The sequence below is a fragment of the Zalophus californianus genome, chromosome 9 (genome assembly GCF_009762305.2).
Source record: "Zalophus californianus isolate mZalCal1 chromosome 9, mZalCal1.pri.v2, whole genome shotgun sequence".
Lineage (NCBI taxonomy): Eukaryota > Metazoa > Chordata > Mammalia > Carnivora > Otariidae > Zalophus > Zalophus californianus.
Genome location: NC_045603.1, coordinates 73,693,711 through 73,713,828, shown reverse-complemented (window position 1 = coordinate 73,713,828; position 20,118 = coordinate 73,693,711). Strand labels below are relative to the sequence as shown.

The 20,118-nt window shown below is 36.7% G+C and overlaps 1 protein-coding gene across 3 annotated transcripts in view; it reads right to left on the bottom strand.

The window, feature by feature from the left end:
* CPNE8 (copine 8) overlaps window positions 1-20,118 on the bottom strand; it is a 227,566-nt gene that overhangs the window by 190,387 nt on the left and 17,061 nt on the right. For all 3 annotated transcript variants that reach the window (XM_027594830.2, XM_027594832.2, XM_027594833.2), the window contains exons 2-3: window positions 7,903-7,943; window positions 6,223-6,269 (exon numbers count right to left, since the gene is read on the bottom strand). In XM_027594830.2, coding sequence (XP_027450631.1) covers window positions 6,223-6,269; window positions 7,903-7,943 — 88 coding nt within the window. The remainder of the gene's footprint in view (window positions 1-6,222; window positions 6,270-7,902; window positions 7,944-20,118) is intronic.

The following is a 20,118-nucleotide window of genomic DNA, read 5'->3' as shown; positions in this document are numbered from 1 at the left end:
CTGACTATACATACCATAGAAGATATTGGTATTACAATTCTTTTTTTCTTTTTTTTATTATTATGTTATGTTAATCACCATACATTACATCATTGGTTATTGATGTAGTGTTCCATGATTCATTGTTTGCATATAACACCCAGTGCTCCAAGCAGAACATGCCCTCTTTAATACCCACCACCAGGCTAACCCATCCCCCCACCCCCCACCCCTCTAGAACCCTCAGTTTGTTTTTCAGAGTCCATAGTCTTTCATGGTTCGTCTCCCGCTCCGATTTCAACCACATACCACACAAGTGTTCTTGGAAGAGAACTTCCAATGTCTTCTGTTACAATCCCCTCAATGAATCACGTTGGAGAAGTCGTGATGCACATTGTGAGAATCCTTCAAATGTCTATGAGAAGAATATAATCTCTGCAGACTGAATGTTTAGCAGCATTCTGTCATTAAGATCTTTTTTAAAAAAGAGAAAAGAGGAACGCCTGGGTGGCTTAGTTGTTAAGCGTCTGCCTTTGGCTCAGGTCATGATCCCAGGGTCCTGGGATCAAGTCCCGCATCTGTCTCTCTGCTCAGCGGGGAGCCTGCTTCTCCTTCTCCCTCTGACTGCCTCTCTGCCTACTTGTGCTCTCTTCCTCTGTCAAATAAGTAAATGAAATCTTTTAAGAAAATAAAAGAGAAAAGAAAACTGAACACAACAGAAATGTTCAGTTGCTCTGCAGCATGAATCCAATAGTGAAGGCAGTATCAGTAGCCACACAAGACCCTCCTCAGGGCCTCAGCAACAGGGCCTGCCTAAAGATTGTGGGGAGCTTCCTGTTCTGTATCAATAACTGTAGCTGGGTCATTCTAGTATTTCTACAGGACAAAAAGGAGAGAATGAAACTAGTATCCCCTAAGCTTCAAGAGGTATATATGTTTTCAACAGATGCTGTAATTCAAATTACAAAATATGTAATTAAAGTTATGACAGGGAGCAGCAGAACAAGCACTGGGATCTCATAATGAGTTAGCATACCACACAAATGTTCTCATCTGAAAAATGGGAACTTCATACCAAATGATCTAAAGGGGTTCTTCCAACTCGTAAGTTTTGAAACCATGAGAGTTATGTGTGTGCCTATATTTGAGGGTATTCAGCAAATATTAACTGAGCACTTTCTAAGAGCAGAGCCCTATCCTAAATGCCATAGTGCAGAAGGCTGACCTTTAAGGAGCACTGAGTTAAAAAGTGAAGCTGAGCTATATAAGAGAGTAAGTTCACAAAAAAGACCTTGATGTTTATTGAATGATATAAAATGGGAGGTAACAAGGACCATGAGAAAGATATAGAAATTATGGGATTTTAATGGTGCAAGGTGGAAATTCTAGTTAAGTTTAGAAAAGTCCAATAGGTAAGGTACCATTCATGAACAATATTCTCATCCATTCTGAATGTTTGTGTGTTTATATATTATACATATATGATTCAGTATGGAGATGAATAAATGTGAAAACAGCTCAGTGTCAGAGGAATGGTTCAGAAGCAGAGACAACATTAAACTATAGTAATCAACATGTGGCAGTAGATTATCATCAAACTATGATCGCTGTGGATTATATAAACTTCAGTTTGCTTTTTTTCATCATGTACTAACTTAGGGAATCTGAAACCAATTCTATAATTTTAAATGTTTAAGAGTAATTCACAAAAGAGATTACCAATGGATAACTAAAATTTAACTCAAATAAATTAATTGCAACATTTTCAGAACCTCTCAAAGTTAAGTGTGCATCCTCAGGGATAATACTTTGCCATTTCCACTTGCCACTAAGAGGTTTTCATATTTTCATCATTCATGACACTTTATCATTTTTAGCTCCAAAATTGTTATGCACTGAAATATAATTTTAGTTTTAAAATATCAATTACTTCAAGAGCTCTTGATAATTCACAATCATTAGAACTTATAGAAGACATGCAGTTAATTCTGTGCCAGATACAATTTTTAAATTGCAGATTTCAACTACAAATCAATTTTAAATATTTTTTTCTATCTCTTTATTTGGAGCATTTGTTTCAACATAGTTTAAGTTCTTTTTCTTTTTTTTATTACTCCTAACTATCTAAAGGTAACTCATCCCAGAACATAGAATCATATAGCTTGTAACTACATACTTTTCCAGACTACAATTAAATTCAAAAACAAATACAACCACTATATTACTGGCACAGTGTTGATACCTCAATCAGTACAGTGATAGTAAGACACACTGGAGTTGCTGGTAAAATTCTCCAACCATACTGTATGCTCCTTGAAGCAGAATACTGTCTATTTTAAAATCTTATCCACCACTGCAGCTACAAAACAGGCACTCAAAAATATGTCAAATTGATAAATGGGTGGATATATTTAAAGTTATTAATAAAGCATCAATAATATTGTTTTCCTTGTCTGATTCCAAATATCCTGATCCCAAAAATTCCAAAAAACCAGAGTGGTTTTTGCTGTTATTTTGTAAAATAATGTTCAATACTTAAAAGTTAATTAGAAGAGCTGAAAAAATGACTAGAAAACTCTTTTGAACTCTCTAGTCTCATAAAAAAAGCAGACTTGTAAGGAAATTAGAACTAACTCAGTCCAATTTCATTCCTGATGAATTAGTCCAGCCCCTGTTTAAATACTTCCAGAAACAGGACATCCACTAGAGCGCCATCATACAGTTCTAGGAAACCCATTCCACTGTGGGATACTCTGTGTTACAAAGGTCTTCCTCATAGGGGTGCCTGTGTGCCTCAGTCGGTTAAGCGGCTGCCTTCGGCTGGGGTCATGAACCCAAAGTCCCAGGATCGAGCCTCAGGATGGGCTCCCTGCTCAGCAGGGAGTCTGCTTCTCCCTCTCCCTCTGCCCCTCCCCCTGCTTGTGTTCTGTTTCTCTCGCTCTCTCTCAAATAAATAAATAAAATCTTAAAAAAAAAAGTCTTCCTCACAGTGGCTTAAACAATGTCTCTTTGTCTCTCCATCCTCTGAACCAAATTTTTTGCTTCTTCCTTTTTTGTTTCAATATCAAGTAAGTGTACTCCCGTTTCTAAATGAAAATACTTTTAAGAGTTTGAAGACATTTATTATGACTAGTCAGGGTCTTTGCAATTTTTAGATTCAACATTCTTTATTCATATGGCATAGTTTCTATCCCTTTCTTGAAGATGGTAGCCCTCCTAAAATACATAGTGGGCATTTTGATGGTCTCAGATGGAGAGCTAGAAAGTAACACTCCAGATCTCCTCCCACCAGAGCAAAATACAATAGTATTTGATTCAATCACATGAAATTGCCAACACTCAACCATTTTTGACCTACAAAAATGACAATTTCATGTAGTTCACCATAATAGCATTATCTTCTTTGATGTAAGCACTGCACATCCATCAAATGCGTCCTCAGATTATATTAGCTTTTTAGCAGCTGTGTAACACCACTGCTTCATATTAGGTTTGAGGCCAAGTAAATCCCGTAGGTCATTTCCCCATCAACTGCTGGGCTTGTGCAATGAATTTTACAGAATTTTATAATGCAGGAATTTACTTACCTGCCACTTACTAGTTTTGTTATCCTTATAAAAGTTTTTTATCTCTTAGGGTCCCAATGTATCCTGAATCATATGTTTCCTATGCACCAGACACTGTTATCAGTGGTTCACATTTGATCTTCACAACCACTATATGAGCTAGAACCATTATCATTTCCCACATCACAGAAGAGTAAACAGACACTGAGAGGTCAAGTGCACACCCCTAATCACTACATCACCTGACTCTCAAAATAAGGAAAATGTCTTTCTCAAACGGTTCTGTAGCGATTTAATAATATATATAATGTATTTAATTTTTTCACACCTTTCCTTTATCCAGCAAGTTCAATCAGCCACTAAATACAATGGATTTTAGCTCCTAATTGCTTGTCTCTTGCATCTGGCACTTCCTTTCTATTCTTCCACACTATTCTCCAGTTACTAACACTTTTAATTCTTCTGAAATGCTGTCTATTAAAATTGCCTCTTAACTGGTTTCTCTTCATCTTCACCCATCTGCTCCTATCCACACTATGTAACTCTGGGTCCTATTTCTCATCACTTTCTCAATTTCTACTTTGTTTTCATACCCCCTTTGAGTATTACTTCCTCTTACTAACTCTTTTTATTCCTTCAAGGAGAAAAAAATAAACAAGCAGAATATTGTTTTCTGCCTTATTTTATTACTATGCTATTTTCCCTGAAGAGTAGGCCTTCTTTCCTATTTGTGTCTCATTCAGAGGCAAGCTTAAATAAATAAGAATAAAGCCCAAAAATCTATTTATAGAATTTCCTTTCATTAACAAAACAAGAATGTGAATGTTGGGATCAGGTCAGGATTCTGCAAAGCAAGGTGGTCTAACAGCAGAGGCTCTGGAGCTAGATGGCCAGGGCTGAAATCCCTACTATGTAACTTTCGTCCTGTCGAGCTTTCTGTGCTTTAGTTTCCTCATGTGTAAAATAAGGATTATAATAGCATCACTTCTTAAGGTTATTGTGCAAACAATAAATTAGCCAATATATCTAAAGGGCTGAGAATGGTAGTTAGTATGAAAGATCTTGTATAGGCAACAGGAAAGCCTCATCACTAGGGATCTGCATTGGCCCAGATGCCTAGCCCTGCACCTTATGAATATTTATCTCAGTTCCTTTATTGGTCTCTCAAGTAATGTTATTTTCTGAACACTCCTGGTAAGTGCTCATCCCCAGCCAGCTTGACTCTTATGGTCAGTCAGCAGTTCCACTGGATTGCCCCAGGCCTTTGAGAAAGGGAACTCTAGAGCAAATGACAAGAGACAGCCTATCTTTTTGGAAAATAATCAAAGAAATAATTAGAGGAACAAGAAAGAGGAGCATGGACTCAGGAGAATGTTCTAACATACAAGACAAAAGATAACATAGGTCTGGATGAAGGAGGTGACTCATTTGAGACTTTTTTCTTCTTTTTTTTTTTTTAACAAAAGAGAATTCACACCACTGGATAACTGATAAATAAAGAAGGTGTGGGAAGGAAAGTCAAGATGGCTGCAAAACTCGGAGTCTGGTATTTTGGCTGGTAATGTTATCAGCTACATGTGGAGCAAAGACGCAGCAGCGATAGGGTAGGGCTGAGGAAATTACCATCGGGTATGTAGAGCTTGAGATAAAGCTCAAATAACCACATGGAAATGTCTAGAACCAGTTAAATATGAAAACCTGGTGCTCAGCATCCCGCTGACCCCCTGTCAGTGGGTCAATTTGTGGGTCAACAGGAACAATTTTTGAATTGGCTTATTCTGCCAGTTTTGAGATTAAATTACAATGACCTATTCTTATCTTCTATCTCACAGTTGAGAGACACTGGTAAAATGGCTGACTGCAAAGCAATCTATGGCAACAAATAGCACAAATCTCACTAGGGAAATCTCACCAGAAACTGTAACCTAATTAAGACAATGCACTAACTTCCTAGGATAACCAGCAACTACAAGCAGATAGAAATGCCTTTTATTTTAAATAAAATAAAATATGATCCCCTCCAGTGATCATCCTTCCATTTGAACATGGAGATACTCTAGAATACAAATTAACTGAAACAATAATTCTGCCTCCGTGCTTTTATTTCATTAAACAAAGTATGTTTGTGTTGTGACGAGCACTGGGTGTTACATGCAACTAATGAATTGTTGAACACTACATCAAAAATTAATGATGTACTATATGCTGGCTAACTGAACATAACAATAAATAAACAACAAAGTATGCTTGTATTAGGAAACTGAGTTTCTACTTTATTTTCAAATAAGAAGTTACTAACTGGCAAAGCGCAGGTGATAGTTGATATCAAACACCACACTTAAAACCCTTTAAAGTATATTTTATAACAATCAGCAGCTGATCTCTCAAAGTGAGACTACGTCTAGTCTTCAATTATGTAAGGATTGCAACACATTAAATTTACTTTACACTGAGGAAAATACAAGTTTTAAGGCTAGAATATTCTACAGGAAGGTCAAATCAGACAAACATTGAATAAAAACAAACACAAAGATTACTCTCACAAATTAAAAAAATGCAATCTTTGGGTTGAAGAAGACTTAAAATAGCTAAAATCAGGGAAGTATCATCTTGACCAAATTGTAACTTAGACCATACTTTCCAGCACAATGATATTTTAAAAACTGTTAATGCTTACCTCTCTCCATTCTTTATTTCCAACTCCTTGCACATATAAGACACAAACTGTAAGAGAAGAAAAAGTAAATATATAAATGTGTTTCAGAAATATATGAATGTATACAAATTATTCCTGGCCTTACTCTTTGTAAGAAAATTGCTAGTAAAACATCAAATGACTAAAAACTTTTGTGAAGAAACAGAAAGCTGTATCAGATCTTTAGAACCTAACATGCATAGACCGAGGCACAAAAGCACACAATAATTATTTGCTAGTGTCTTCATCTACATTATACTACAGACACACGTAAGTTTTTAAACTATAGTTTAACAGTTTGAAATATTTCAGTAAGTTACTAGACATCAGTCAAGATCTTCCTAAAATACCCATAATGCTCAACACCATCACAGGAAGGACAATCTGGAGCACATCATCCTCTACATTTAATATTTGCAACTCCCACCCTCAATATCTATGAACAGGTAAGAAATCTTGTCAACCACAAAAGGAAGTCACAAAAAGAGAAATGAAGTGTTTGGGGTAAAGATTAAGGGAAAAAAAAAAAGAGTCCCACTCCTCTGTCAGGTGAGCCCCAGAAATTTTTAATACCCACAAACTGTAATGCCTTTTTCCCCAATGACTACCTCAAAAATTCTAACATCTCACAAAACCTACCCCCTGTAGTTAAACCACATTTGCCCACATATTTGTAGAGATGGAGAGTTGCAGGATATAAATTTCTAACTACTGCAAGAATGGAAACACTTGTTGATTTATACATTAATGTTGCTCTTTTCTAATTTAAATTTTCTCATTTTACAAGTTATCTCCAATTTTTTAATATACATAATTAGGAATCAAAAAATTGTGTTCATCCAAAACAATGTTATATATTTCTCTTGGTTAAGCATGCCTTTACATGCTCTTTTTATTTACAAAAAAGAAGGAAAAGTATTACTCTGGGACTAAATCACTTAAAATTATGGTCCATTGTGGTCACCTTTCAAATATAATTTGTATCATATGCCATACCATGAGGTTTGGGTTTTTTTTTTTAAGATTTTATTTATTTATTTGACAGAGAGAGAGAGACAGTGAGCACAAGCAGGGGGAGGGGCAGGCAGAGGGAGAGGGAGAAGCGGGCTCCCTGCTGAACAGGGAGCCCAATGTGGGGCTGGATCTCAGGACCCTGGGATCAAGACCTGAGCGGACCAACCGAGCCACCCAGGCGCCCCTGGTTTTAATTTCAAAGTGAACTATCTTTTTTTTTTTAAGATTTTATTTATTTATTTGAGAGAGAGAAGGAGAGGTAGAGAGCATGAGAGGGATGAGGGTCAGAGGGAGAGGCAGACTCCCTGCTCAGCAGGGAGCCTGATGCGGGACTCGATCCCAGGACTCCAGGATCATGACCTGAGCCGAAGGCAGTCGCTTAACCAACTGAGCCACGCAGGCGCCCCCAAAGTGAACTATCTTACATTTGCATTTTCATCTTATTTTCAAAGTGCTAAGCAACTCCCTCTCTTTAGCCAGACTACTGCCCAGGTAGATGAGAATGCAGGGCTTGACACCATCCCCCTTCTTGCTTTCTGTGCTTTAAAACAAATATTTAAACAAGAACTGTAAGTTTCATACAATTTTTGCAAAATCAAGTTAGAAAAATAAGTAGACTGCTTCAAAAAACAAGTAATAGACACTTACTTGGATCAGATTTAGAGAATGTATCTCTGTCAAGAAGATTTCTGTTGAATAAAAGAAAATGTTAGATGAATATACAGCCAAAACATTTATATGAATACATAAATGTATATAAATATATAAACTTTTTATATATTATATGTAATATATGTGTACAGCACATATTATATCTGTGATATATATCTGCATTATGTATTATATATGTATATTATATATATATACATGACTAAATAAAAATTTGCTAAATATGTGCTTGTACTTATTCAAAGTAAACATCACTTAAGTTCAGGAAGCCGGGGTAAGGGAGGCTTATTTGCTCAGCCTGGTACTGTAGCTTGTCCATGACAAGAATTTCCACATTCTAAGATTAAATTTTGAGTGATTTAACTGTTTCAAGTTTCCTTTTATCCCTTCATTAATCAGTATACAGATGGTCAGAAATGTTTCCTGAATTGAATTATTAGTTATTAATGATGCAAAATTGTTTGGGATTCAGAGCACATGATCACATTAGTCCACACAATTAGAAGGCAACAGTGAAGCGCCATCTATTGACATTTCTGTGACATCAATTCAGAGGAGTTTTATGTTGCTACTCTGGTTTGGGAATTTAAGATGAATGTATTGATGTCTACAGAAGATTTTTTCAGCGGAAAAAAAAAATTTTAAAGGTTGACAAGGCCATTATTAGCATCTATTTCTTCTTACTTACAGATATTTCCATATCTAAACAAGAATAAAAGTGGAAAATCAGAAACTGTGAGTCTGGATTCCTCTAGTTTGGGGCTATCCCATTTACCTTTAGTGGTAGTAATGCAGTCTTATACTTTATGCTCATAACAATAACCCTGAGTAATCAAAAAAATTAATTCAGTGTGCCCTGGTTAATAAGACAATTGGAAAAATTTCCATCTAAAACCGATTATTTTCCTAAAAATGATAATTTGAAGCTATACCCTTGTATGAAAAAATCTGGCTACCTAGAATGATGACTTGAATGTTCCAAAAGTTAAATCTGTCCTTCTTATTTATCCTTTCTTAATTGGTAATAATTTGTAAGAACAAATTACATTTTTATGCTTAATACTCATACTAAAAATCTCATGTTTAAACTCTCTTATTCCTCCACCCAAGACTACTACTCATGTGCATTTATCTGTACTGCCATGGTATTTGAAAGGCCTTTTTAAATTTCAATGATATCCTTTCTTATTTCAGGTTCTCAAAAGTTACTGCTTCTATGGAATCACTGTACAATAAGAAAATAAAAACATAGTCAACATAACAATGCAGCACAGACCAAAATAAAATAACATTATGTCTTGAAATATTCCTAAAAAGAGAAAATATCAGACATATTTATATTTGGAATTAAGTCAGCTTCAAAGACCACTAGTCAGAAATCAAATTAAAATAATCCTTCTGTACCATAAGCAGACAATGGGACTCCAGCAATGGTTAGCAAACAGTAAATTAAAACATTTCCACTTGAAAAATTACTGTGATGTATATTTACAAAGGTGGTTCTCCACTTAAGTGGAAGTTCTTCAGCCCCTCCCGTATCTCCAGCCTTTCGCTCATTAGTGTCCTTAAAAAATATAATTCAGCTCTTTCTTACAGAATTCATGATAATCTAGGAGAGATAACTGCAAAATATTGCAACGTGGTTGGGATTCAAAACTATGTTATACACATATTTAAAAGAACATAATGTGATTTCACTGTCTCTTTAAGAAAAAAAAAACTACAACTTTTAACACCAAATATAAAATAATGGATTTCTAACAACAATAAAAATAAATATCTTTAACCATAGATTCTTTTCTTCTAAACATTATGATCCATAATATACATGCTAAGATCAAATAAACAAAGAAACAAAAAAATCTTGTATCCTTTATATAAGAAATAAAATTCCATAATCTTTGTATATATTAGCCCCTGAAATTAGCAACTTAACTTTCCCATTGCTGTTGGACAATAAATTTCATCAATAAAATTCACACATATACAATGCCAAAAGTTTGGAAAAGGCAAATATTCTTTTTTTTTTTAAGGCAAATATTCTTAAATAGTATGTATACTATAAAAGACCAGTGATTATCAAAATTCATCATAAAGTTTGGGTTGGTGATAGAAATGAAGATTTTTACCTTTTCAACATCCTCTTAGAAATAAATCATGTTCACATTAAGTAAAAAAAGATCAGTATCGGTCTTATTGTGAAGGCTGTTTTATAAACAAGAGACTAAGCGGAGGCTCAGAGAGACTGAATAAATGAGTAAGAATACACACAGCCCAGTATCATCCAGTGGAGTCAGCCCTCTGAATCTGACTTCTCTGTTCTTCACAAAATGCCATACTGTCTGGAGAAGTCCAGAAGAAACAACTTATTTACCTATAAGTTTTGGAAATATGGAAGGCCCCCCATTACACCTATTGGTTGAGCCACTGGAGTATAAAATAAAATAAATTCCTGTCCAAAGACCAATATGAAGAGCAATCCTGACTACAGAATCGAGACAAATAGGAGACCAAACATAACTGTATTTATTCATAGAAAAATATCTTTGCTTCTTATATGAGGCACTGTAAAAAAAAAATAATAATACACACACCACTCATTAGCTTTTATGTGGGAGAGTTACACTTCCTTCCATAGTGTTAGGAGGACTATAATTTTATGCCTATAAATTTATAATGTGAGGTTGCACTTCAACAGTAGGCTAAAAATCCTGAATGTATCTTTCTATTCTGTAAATCTAGATGTTAGCCAAAACAAGGAAGAGAGCAAAGTCCTGAAAAGAAATTATGGAAAAATATAGTATATGAGTAAGAAAACTTACACAAAGAAATAGTCTAAACAAAATTATAATCTGTGAATTGCCTGAGTTGTTCTAGTAACCACTCATCCTTAAATTTCAATTAAGATTCCTGGACTTAAAAGAATACAATTGAAATAGCATCACTAAAGCTGAGGCCCAATCAATTAAACCCTAACCTGCAGGAAGAAATACCAGGTTAATGGAAGAGGCATATTTTGCACAAAACCTGAAATAAGAGAGTAGATAAAGCAAGAATAGTAACACCTTTCCAGGACCATCCAGGAGAAAGGCTTCCCTGGCTCCCCCTTTAACTATTTAATCCTCATAGGTATTGATCCCTTATAACCCTTATAATAGACTGATGCATCAAGCTACCCTCCCTTGATGACAATAGTCAGTTAGTTCATCCTATAACCCTGCCTGCTCTGATTTTATGCCCAAGTCACCTTCTGATTTTAAGGTAGTTCTCATACCCTTAATTAGCACAGAACTGTACTGAATGGCCAACATGAATATTAGTTTTCTTCGCGATTGTAGTTTTTTTTTCTCAAAACTACTCTCATTGTAGTTTTTATTCTCATTCCAAGACCCATACTGAAAAGCTGGTTAGCCCCTTAAAATGACCTCTAAGCTAAAGACTCTTGTCTTTCTCTAACTGGAAAATAGCAACTGCCTTTAAACTTCAGTGTAATTCTGCAAGTATTTCTCAAGCAAATACTCTATGCCCAAGACATAATTAAACACGACCAAAGATAGAGTAAATATTAAAGACATGTTCCCTTATTTGAAGAAGCCTGAATTGTACTAGGGAGACAAACTCACAGAAATAACTAAATAGCAGGGGCACCTGGGTGGCTCAGCCAGTTAAGTGTCTAACTTGGTTTCAGTTCAGGTCATGATCTCACAGTTGTGAGGTCGAGCCTGGCATTGGGCTCCACACTGGGCATGCAGCCTGCTTAAGATTCTCTCTCTCTCTCTCTCTCTCTGTCTCTCCCTCTCAAAAAAAAAAAAATCTAAATAGCAATATTGGACTGCATACAAAATAACAGTTTGTTATGGGGAGAAAGAATAGTCCTAAAAATAGAGTCAGATTGATTAAGATACAATGTTAAAAAAAATTAGGTACAATGGTTAGCTCTTATCCCAACTATTTTTAAAACTATACTAGAGAAAGAAACAATTTATCAGTATGTCATACAATTAAAAATTCAACAAATGAATATCTTGATATAAGTACCTTATTTTTCAAAAGTTCAAGTATCTTTCTCTATTATATTTATATATAATCAAGCTTTATGAGTGGAATATTAAAGGTTCTAACTCTTCGTGTCTACAGTGAGCATACAATAACATGATCTATTAAGGTAAAAGGTAAGTTAACCTAAAAGTTGTAGGCCTGCTGCTCTCTCTTTCCCAATCACCTAATAAATATTCTTCTTTGGCAGTGTGGTAAATGCTGAATTTTTTTAAAAAAAATTCTTCAAAAAGGAAACAAATATCATTATCCTAACACAGATGCATTCTGGAGAAGAAAATCTACTTGATGTATTATGAATTTTAAAGTTAATAGTGCCACAGTAAAAACAACTTCATTATTTGTGACCCTTTAAAGTGCTGACTTAACAAAACGATGATTTAACAAAACGAACGCGAGAGGTGCTTTAGGGAATAAATCTTCAAATTGAAGACACGAAGTGAATTCCAAAAAGCATGCTACTTGGGTGGCCAACAAAGCTTCAGCAGGTAAAGGGAGTCTACTGCTGTCCCTGATCGGAACTGTTCGATTTATTTCTAGTAAGAACAAAAAGAAAGCTTACAAATCAAGCCAAATGAGATGCTGTTCCGTTTCATTTTCCACAGGAGCAAAAATAATGCTTCATCATTTTACAGAGCCCAGCATAAATTGTCCACAGGTGGACAGAAAACCACATCCCTGCATCATGCAGTCTCCCCCTCAAAGTTGCTCTGTTTCTATAAACAGAATGACTCTGGGTTTAAGATTTAGGAACTTATTGGGAGCTTTTTATTTACCTGTCTTCAGCATAGTGTGGGCATCGCTGACTGCCTGCAAGCTCTCTAGGAACTAGTGCTGAGACAGCTGTGGTACCTGGCACAGAAACAAGGCTCAAGCAGCGGCCACCGAATGAACAAACGGTTTTAGTATCCAGCCAAAAGCATCGGCTTTTTTCACTGTAGATACGGTGAGGCGTCTTATTATGAAAAGAACAGAAGAGGCGGCATTTCGGGCCTTTGCCCTAAGAAGTAATACATTAACTGAAAAAACACCAGCCTGACTGCTTTACTGGCATCATAAGCATGCTCCATGTCACTAGGCCAGGCCCAGGGTCCTTCCTGTGGGCATTATATTGTCTTATAGACTAGAAGGAGGCAATTCTTGGGGGATATATATATAAATATACATATATACTTATATATATATATATAAATTTATATATTTTAATGAGCATACACACAAAATGGTTTTCAGAGGTTTTTATATATAAAGACAAGGAAATCAAAACTTTGAGCAACTGAAAGGAAATTTATCTCATCTCTGAAGTGATGTGAATGTAATATTTAATCATCTCTGACTCGTGTATTCAATCTTTTTTATTATCAACATCCTTCATTGAACAAATATTATCTCTGTGAATTCAGCACAGAAATTTAAGGAAAAAAAAACACATTTTTCCTGAAACTACAATTTCTATGGCAAAGGGGAAACCGATTACGCATAGGCAAAAGTAAAGCTTTCAGAAATGAAAAAATGAAGTATTTTGAAACTGAGGCTTACTGTAAAGTCGAAGTCAGCTAGAATCTAAGATACCAAGTAATTCTGAAGGATGGGGTCATTGGAAAGTACTTAACAAGACTATCTGGCTTTCAAGAAAATAAGAATAGACTTTCAGGTTTGAAATTGTGCAAATGGACTACAAATTCAGCTCAATAGCTGCATCTCATAGCCTGAGCAACCAAGGAGAACTCTAGCATACCTGACACACATTACCCCACAAAAACTGGAAATAAAATAAACTTTAGGTTGTTTTTCAGTTTTGCCGAAATTGGTTGTTTAAAGTATTTATATATTAGTACTGCAGAGTTGAAAGGATCAGTGATAAAAATATATTTTCTTTTTTTTAAAGATTTTATTTATTTATTTGAGAGACAGTGCAGGAAAGAGCACGAGTGGGGTGGGGGAGGGGGCGGCACAGGGAGAAGCTCACTCCCTGCCGAGCAGGGAGCCCGACGTGGGGCTCGACCCCAGGACCCCAGGACCAGGACCGGAGCCAAAGGCAGATGCTCAACCCACTGACACACCCAGCTGCCCCAAAATATATTTTCAATCCTTGCATGGGTTGAATTCAGTTTAGATATTAAAAGAAATTATAGGGGCAGATCATTAACGGTGAAAACTTTTATGTTTCTCTAAAGGTATTGAGTATGACTGATATTCTTGGAAATCCCTTAAAAGAAAACCCAGGCTTTTTCAGAATGGGACAGGTCAGAGCTCTGGTTTGCCTGAGCTAAGGTAAACAGAAGAACCCACTGGTCTGAAGTAATGTAAGCTTAACTCAGTAATACAAGCTTTCAGAAAAAGGTACAAAACCCAATCCCTGCTTTAAGCTGGGGAAGAGATACATAACATTTAACAAAAGTGGACAGGATAAAGACACTGAGAACAGGATATGGGGCTTCTTTAAAACCGAAAGCTCACATACAAAACGAATGTCATTATATTTTCCCCAATCTTGCAGCTCCGTTCCATATCTCAGTAAGTGGCAACCACAGAAGGCAGAATAATGCCCCCTCCCAAACATATCAGGCAGGTCCTCATCCCCAGAACCTAAATGTGACCTTATTAGGGGGGAGAAAAAAGTTCTGCGCAGATGTGATTAAATGATGGATCCTGAGATGGGGGGATTATCCTGGATTATGTGGGTGAGCCCTGAACACAATCACATATATCCTTATAAGAAGCCAGAGGGAGAGTTGACACAGACAGGAGACAATGACGTGAACAAAGCAGAGAGAAATGAGAAAACTCTGGCCTTGGAGACCGAAGGGATGCAGCCACAAGCCAGGGCATGCCAGCAGCCACCAGAAGTTGGAAAAGGCAAGGAATGGATTCTCCGTCACAGCCCCAGAGGGAGAGCAGCCTGGCCAGCATCTCGGTTTCTGCTACTGACTTCACACTTCTGGCCTCCAGAACTGTGAGAGAATACATTTCTGTTGTTGCAAGCCAACAAGTTGGTGGGCATTTGTTACAACAGCTGTGGGATCCTCACACAGCAACATGGTCCAACCCACCTCTCTTTCTCTTCCAGAGTCATCCTCCCCAAACCCTCAGTTCCCTATTCCTCTCTCCCCTGATGCTCCGCTCCACCTTGGCTTCTGCGCACAAGTCCCAACTACTTCCCAGACCTTAGAGCTCTTAGGTGATCTTCCTGCCTCCTGTGTCCCAGTTCATTCGTCAAGATGCCTCCAAGAGCAACAGAGATACTGTAGAGATACAAGAATCCTAATCTAATCAAATGGCCCCATGGCATAAAACCCATGACCTACAGAATCTCCAAACTCCTTAACGTAGAACTAAATACCTGCTACATTCTGACCCTGCCTTTATCTCCGGCTGCACCTCTATCCATCTTCCATATCATAGACTCTGCTCCAGATATTTCAGATTTTTTGCAGTCCCTTAAACTAATATTGCCTCACATTTCTGTATTCACGTTTTACCCACAGCATCCCCTTTCCCGAAATTTCCTCACCGACCTCATTCCTGGTGAGGAATGTGAATTCCTCTCTCAGCCTCTTCCCACTGCTGTGTTCTGGGATGGTACCACTGATTATTCCCTCCTGTGTGCGCCATTATACCCAGCTTGAACCTCTATCACAAATTCTGCACCTGTTATTTATTTAATGAACAGGGTGCCAGGCTCTGTGCTGAGCATTTTCAATAAATCATTTCATTTAACCCTCAACACAATCTTAAAAACGTAGCAATTATTATCAGACTCCATATTCCAGAGGAGAGAACAATATTCAGAGATGTTAAATAAAGTGCTAAAAGTCACAAGAATAGTTAAGTGCTTACGGTACATTTTTGTAAATTTTTTATTGATTTATAATTTTCATTTTGATTTTTTGTTTTTGTATTGGTTATATTGACTGTCTCTATTCCTGAGAACAAAATGAAATGAAAGGCAACTACTGTTATCATTCATCACTTTAGAAGCTCTGGGGAATAAGAGACAAAGTGAAAATGAGACATAGTATTGTAAATTATCATTACATGCAGAGTTAATTTTGAACCTAGAAAAAAAACCAAGAGAATTAATTAATAAAATCTTTCAAAATTAATAAGATAATTCAGTAAAGCAATTGGAGGCATGATGAATACATAAAAGTCAATAATTGTCCTAGGTATCAACTGTTAATAATTCTCCTATCCCTTGTGGACTATTTGGTAGTGACCTGTTCTTCAGTTACTGAAGTAATGTGCAGGCTTTGCAGCTCTTACAGTACACTATAACCTTGCTACCAAGTCTCAGACCAAATTCTGCCCAAAAAACACTTGTTACCAAACAGTCACACAATATGCTCTACACGTTTAACCAAGTTCCAGCTCTCTTGCTTTCAGGAATTCCAAACAGCACTGCCAGGCTTATGTGATAATATTCTGGTAGCAAGATTTATCTAACCTTCTGGTCAAATCAGGCTAGAAAATCCTCTAAACATTCTGCACCCGTGACCAGTTAAGTCCTTAGGCCTAGAGCACTACTACAAATGGCAGAATCACAGGATTCGCCAGGTCTCTACGACCTGTTCACTTGCACAATATTTCTAGCTAATATACATATCTTTCTTTTATGACAGCTTTACTCAGATATAATTATCATACTGTAAAGTTCACCCTTTCAAAGTGCACAATTCAGTGGTTTATAGTATATTTCAGAGTTGTGCAATCACCTTTCCTATCTAATGTTAAAACACTGGCACCACCCACACCCCCACCTCCCGAGAAACCTCTACCCATTAGTCAGTCCCTATCCCACCTCCCACGGGCCCTGGAACCACTAATCCATTTTTTGTCTCCATGTATTTGGCTATTCTGGACATTTCATATAAATGGAATCATACAGTATATGGTCTTTTCTGACTAGTTTATTTCACTTAGCCTAATGTTTTTCAGGTTCACCCATGTTGTAGCAAGTATCAGTGCTTTATTCCTTTTTAATTCCAAATTATATTCCATTGTACAGACATACCACATGCTCATTAGATAATACACATTTGGGCTGTTTCCACTTTTTGGCTATTATCAACAATGCTGCCATGAATATTTGCATATGAGCTTTTGTGTGGACACATGATTTCATTTCTCTTGGCTATATACTTAAGAGTGGAATTTCTAGCTTACAGGGTAACTCTATTTTTAACATTTGGAGAACTGCCAAGCTATTTTTCAAAGTGGCTGTACCACTTTACATTCCCACCAGCAATGCATGAGGGTTCCAGTTTCTCCATATCCTCTCCAGTGCTTATTATTGTCTGTCTTTTTTATTATAATCATCTAGTGGTGTAAAGCGGTCAGTCCACAAAGCTGATCACCATACATATAACCTAGTAAAAAAAAGTCATTTCTGACGTCCATAGTAATTACAAAATCCTCTGGCGTTGACCACAATAAAGATAGTATGACAGTCCAGAGTAGGCATTTCTGGAGTGTGGACTTCTGATTAATTTCAAATACTCATAGATCCCATCCAAATATGTAGTTCCAAGATATTTTAGATTTAACTCTACAATGTAACTCTACAATGTAACACACACATCTCTATGATGCTAAGAAATATTTTAGATTATGGAAATATATATTTATTTATAAATACAAAAATATATTTATTTATATATTTTAAAATAATATTTAAATTATGGAAAATATAACATCAGCCAGAATCACTTAGAAAAGATTGGAAAAAATGTAACATACTATTTTTTAAATCTTGGCATGAAGAATACTTTCCAAGCTTTACACAAAGCTCAGAGAAAAGATTAACTTATTTGATAATGAATGCATTTTAAAACTTCTATACAGAAATGATACAATAATTAAAATACAACGTTTGTTACATATATGCTGGATAAAATGTTAAAGCTATAAATATGCAAAGCATTCTCTAAATAATGGGCTAAAGAAGGGAATAGGCATTTATTCATTGAACGTATTGAATGAAGTTCATACTCAATAGTAATCAGTGACATGCAAATAAAATAAACAAGATACTGTTCTGTGATACAGATAAATAAATATTCGCTGCATGAGTTATGGCTCATTTGGTTCTAAGTGACATAAAAGAGGGAAATGCATGATGAAAATATGGAGATGTTTTATGGAACCCAGAGTCAGGAATGTAACTGACCCTACGGAAAGAACTAAAACAAGAACAGAACCACAAAGCCCTGACAAATCAACAGAGACCAGCACCATGAGTCAAGGAGCAGGACTCCAGGGTTAAACAGGCAGCAAGACCACATGCCAGGCCCTGCAGCAAAAGAGCATACTGCAGTTTCCCAGTGGCCTGTGAACAGCAGAATTGTAACAATAGCAGAGAGGGCTCTGTGCAGGTGGCAGAGAAGGAAAAGGGGTTAAATGGGATGGCACCTGAGGTCATTCACTTGGAGAGGCATGCTCTGAGCTCCTGCCCTCTAGGCAGGGGGGACCACATTTGGACCATATCTGAACCCACAAAGGAAGTCGGGTTCAGATATTTATATCCGGAAGGGAAAATCCAAGAACAAACTGGACCACCATCTTGTGAAAGGCATCATAACATGGATATTAATGGATATATGCCTTAAATACATCTCAATAAAGGCACAAAGAGATTTGTTCTGGTTGATATGCTCTATCACAGGGTGGAATCTGGGGTGATTTGTACATTCTCCTTTGTTCTTTCCAGTGCTGCTTGGTTTTGTGCATGTGTGTGCACCTATGTGTGAGTGTGTTTTTACATGAGCATATAACACTTTTTTAAAACTTAAGAGATTTTTTTTTAGAGAGCCTTCGCTATCTTCATGAGGTAATCCACTGTTTTCCAACTATTCCTGTTGAATGCCAGTATAAGAATAAGAGTTCCTTGGGGCGCTTGGGTGGCTCAGTCAGTTAAGTATCTGCCGTCAGCTCAGGTCATGATCCCAGGGTTCTGGGATGGAGCCCCGAGTCATGCTACCTGCTCAGCGGGGAGTCTGCTTCTCTCTCTCCCTCTGCCTGCCATTCCCCCTGCTTGTGCTCTCTCTCTCTCTCTGACAAATAAATAAAATCTTTAAAAAAAAAAAAAAGAGTTCTTTGCTAAGTGACAAGAACTTTCTACATACTTTAATGATTTTATATACCCATACAATCCTCATAGCAACTATTTGAAAAGGAGCTTCTCTCCTCATTTATAAACCAAAGCAGAGAGAGATTAACTTATCTAAACTTAGCTGGCAAAATATGAGCTCTGCTCCTTAATACATGACACCATTTCCCTTATTATGTTACAACACTTGAGACTGTGTATCCTCATTTTCCTCAATCCCTCCTCCTGCCTGCTCTACACACCAATAGCTGCTTTCAGCTCACTTGCTAACAGCTAGGTGGGAAATGACCTTGCACATATTTTAAACAATTTTCAGGCTTTATTACTTCTCCCGGAGCCACTGCATGAAGCATGTTTGCAGGTGACAATCACTTGTCCAAACACCAAAAGCTAGTGACTGTGACAGGTCCACAAATCACCACCAAGTAGAAAGCTGAAGGCTAACACTACATCAGCTCAGAGGTAGCTGCCTTCCACACCACTTCAAAAGTATATTGGTCACATGACTACATTTTCTAACTCTCTGTTTCTTTGTCTGTTAGTTGTTGAGCAACATACTGCTTCTATACGGTAAAAAGTAATGTGTCTTCAGGCTCAACATTTCAAAACAAAAAAAATCTTTATATGCAAGGTTGTCTTGAGTCAGCTCTCTTTAAGACTTAAGCAACCAAGGCATAGGCTATGCCAATGAGAAAAAATAACATGCTATGAAGGTAAGGTTAGGTTGGCTCAGTTTGGTTTTGATTGGTTCTCCAGATTTTAAGGAACATCTTCTGTAATTTCTTTAGATCACTGATCATTGGACAATTGAAAGGTCCTTAAGAGCAATCTAAGAATTAGCAACAGAGTTTAAAGAGAAGGAATTAAGCTGGAAAGGAAATTTGTCTGTAAACATAAACGACCAGGGGAGATAGGGAGACTAAAAATAATTTTCTAATATGTATCTGTTATCCTTGTCACAAATGATTAGACCAGGAATTTGCCCCAACTCAAAAACACTCATCTAGGGTCTAGAAAATAAGCAAATAAAC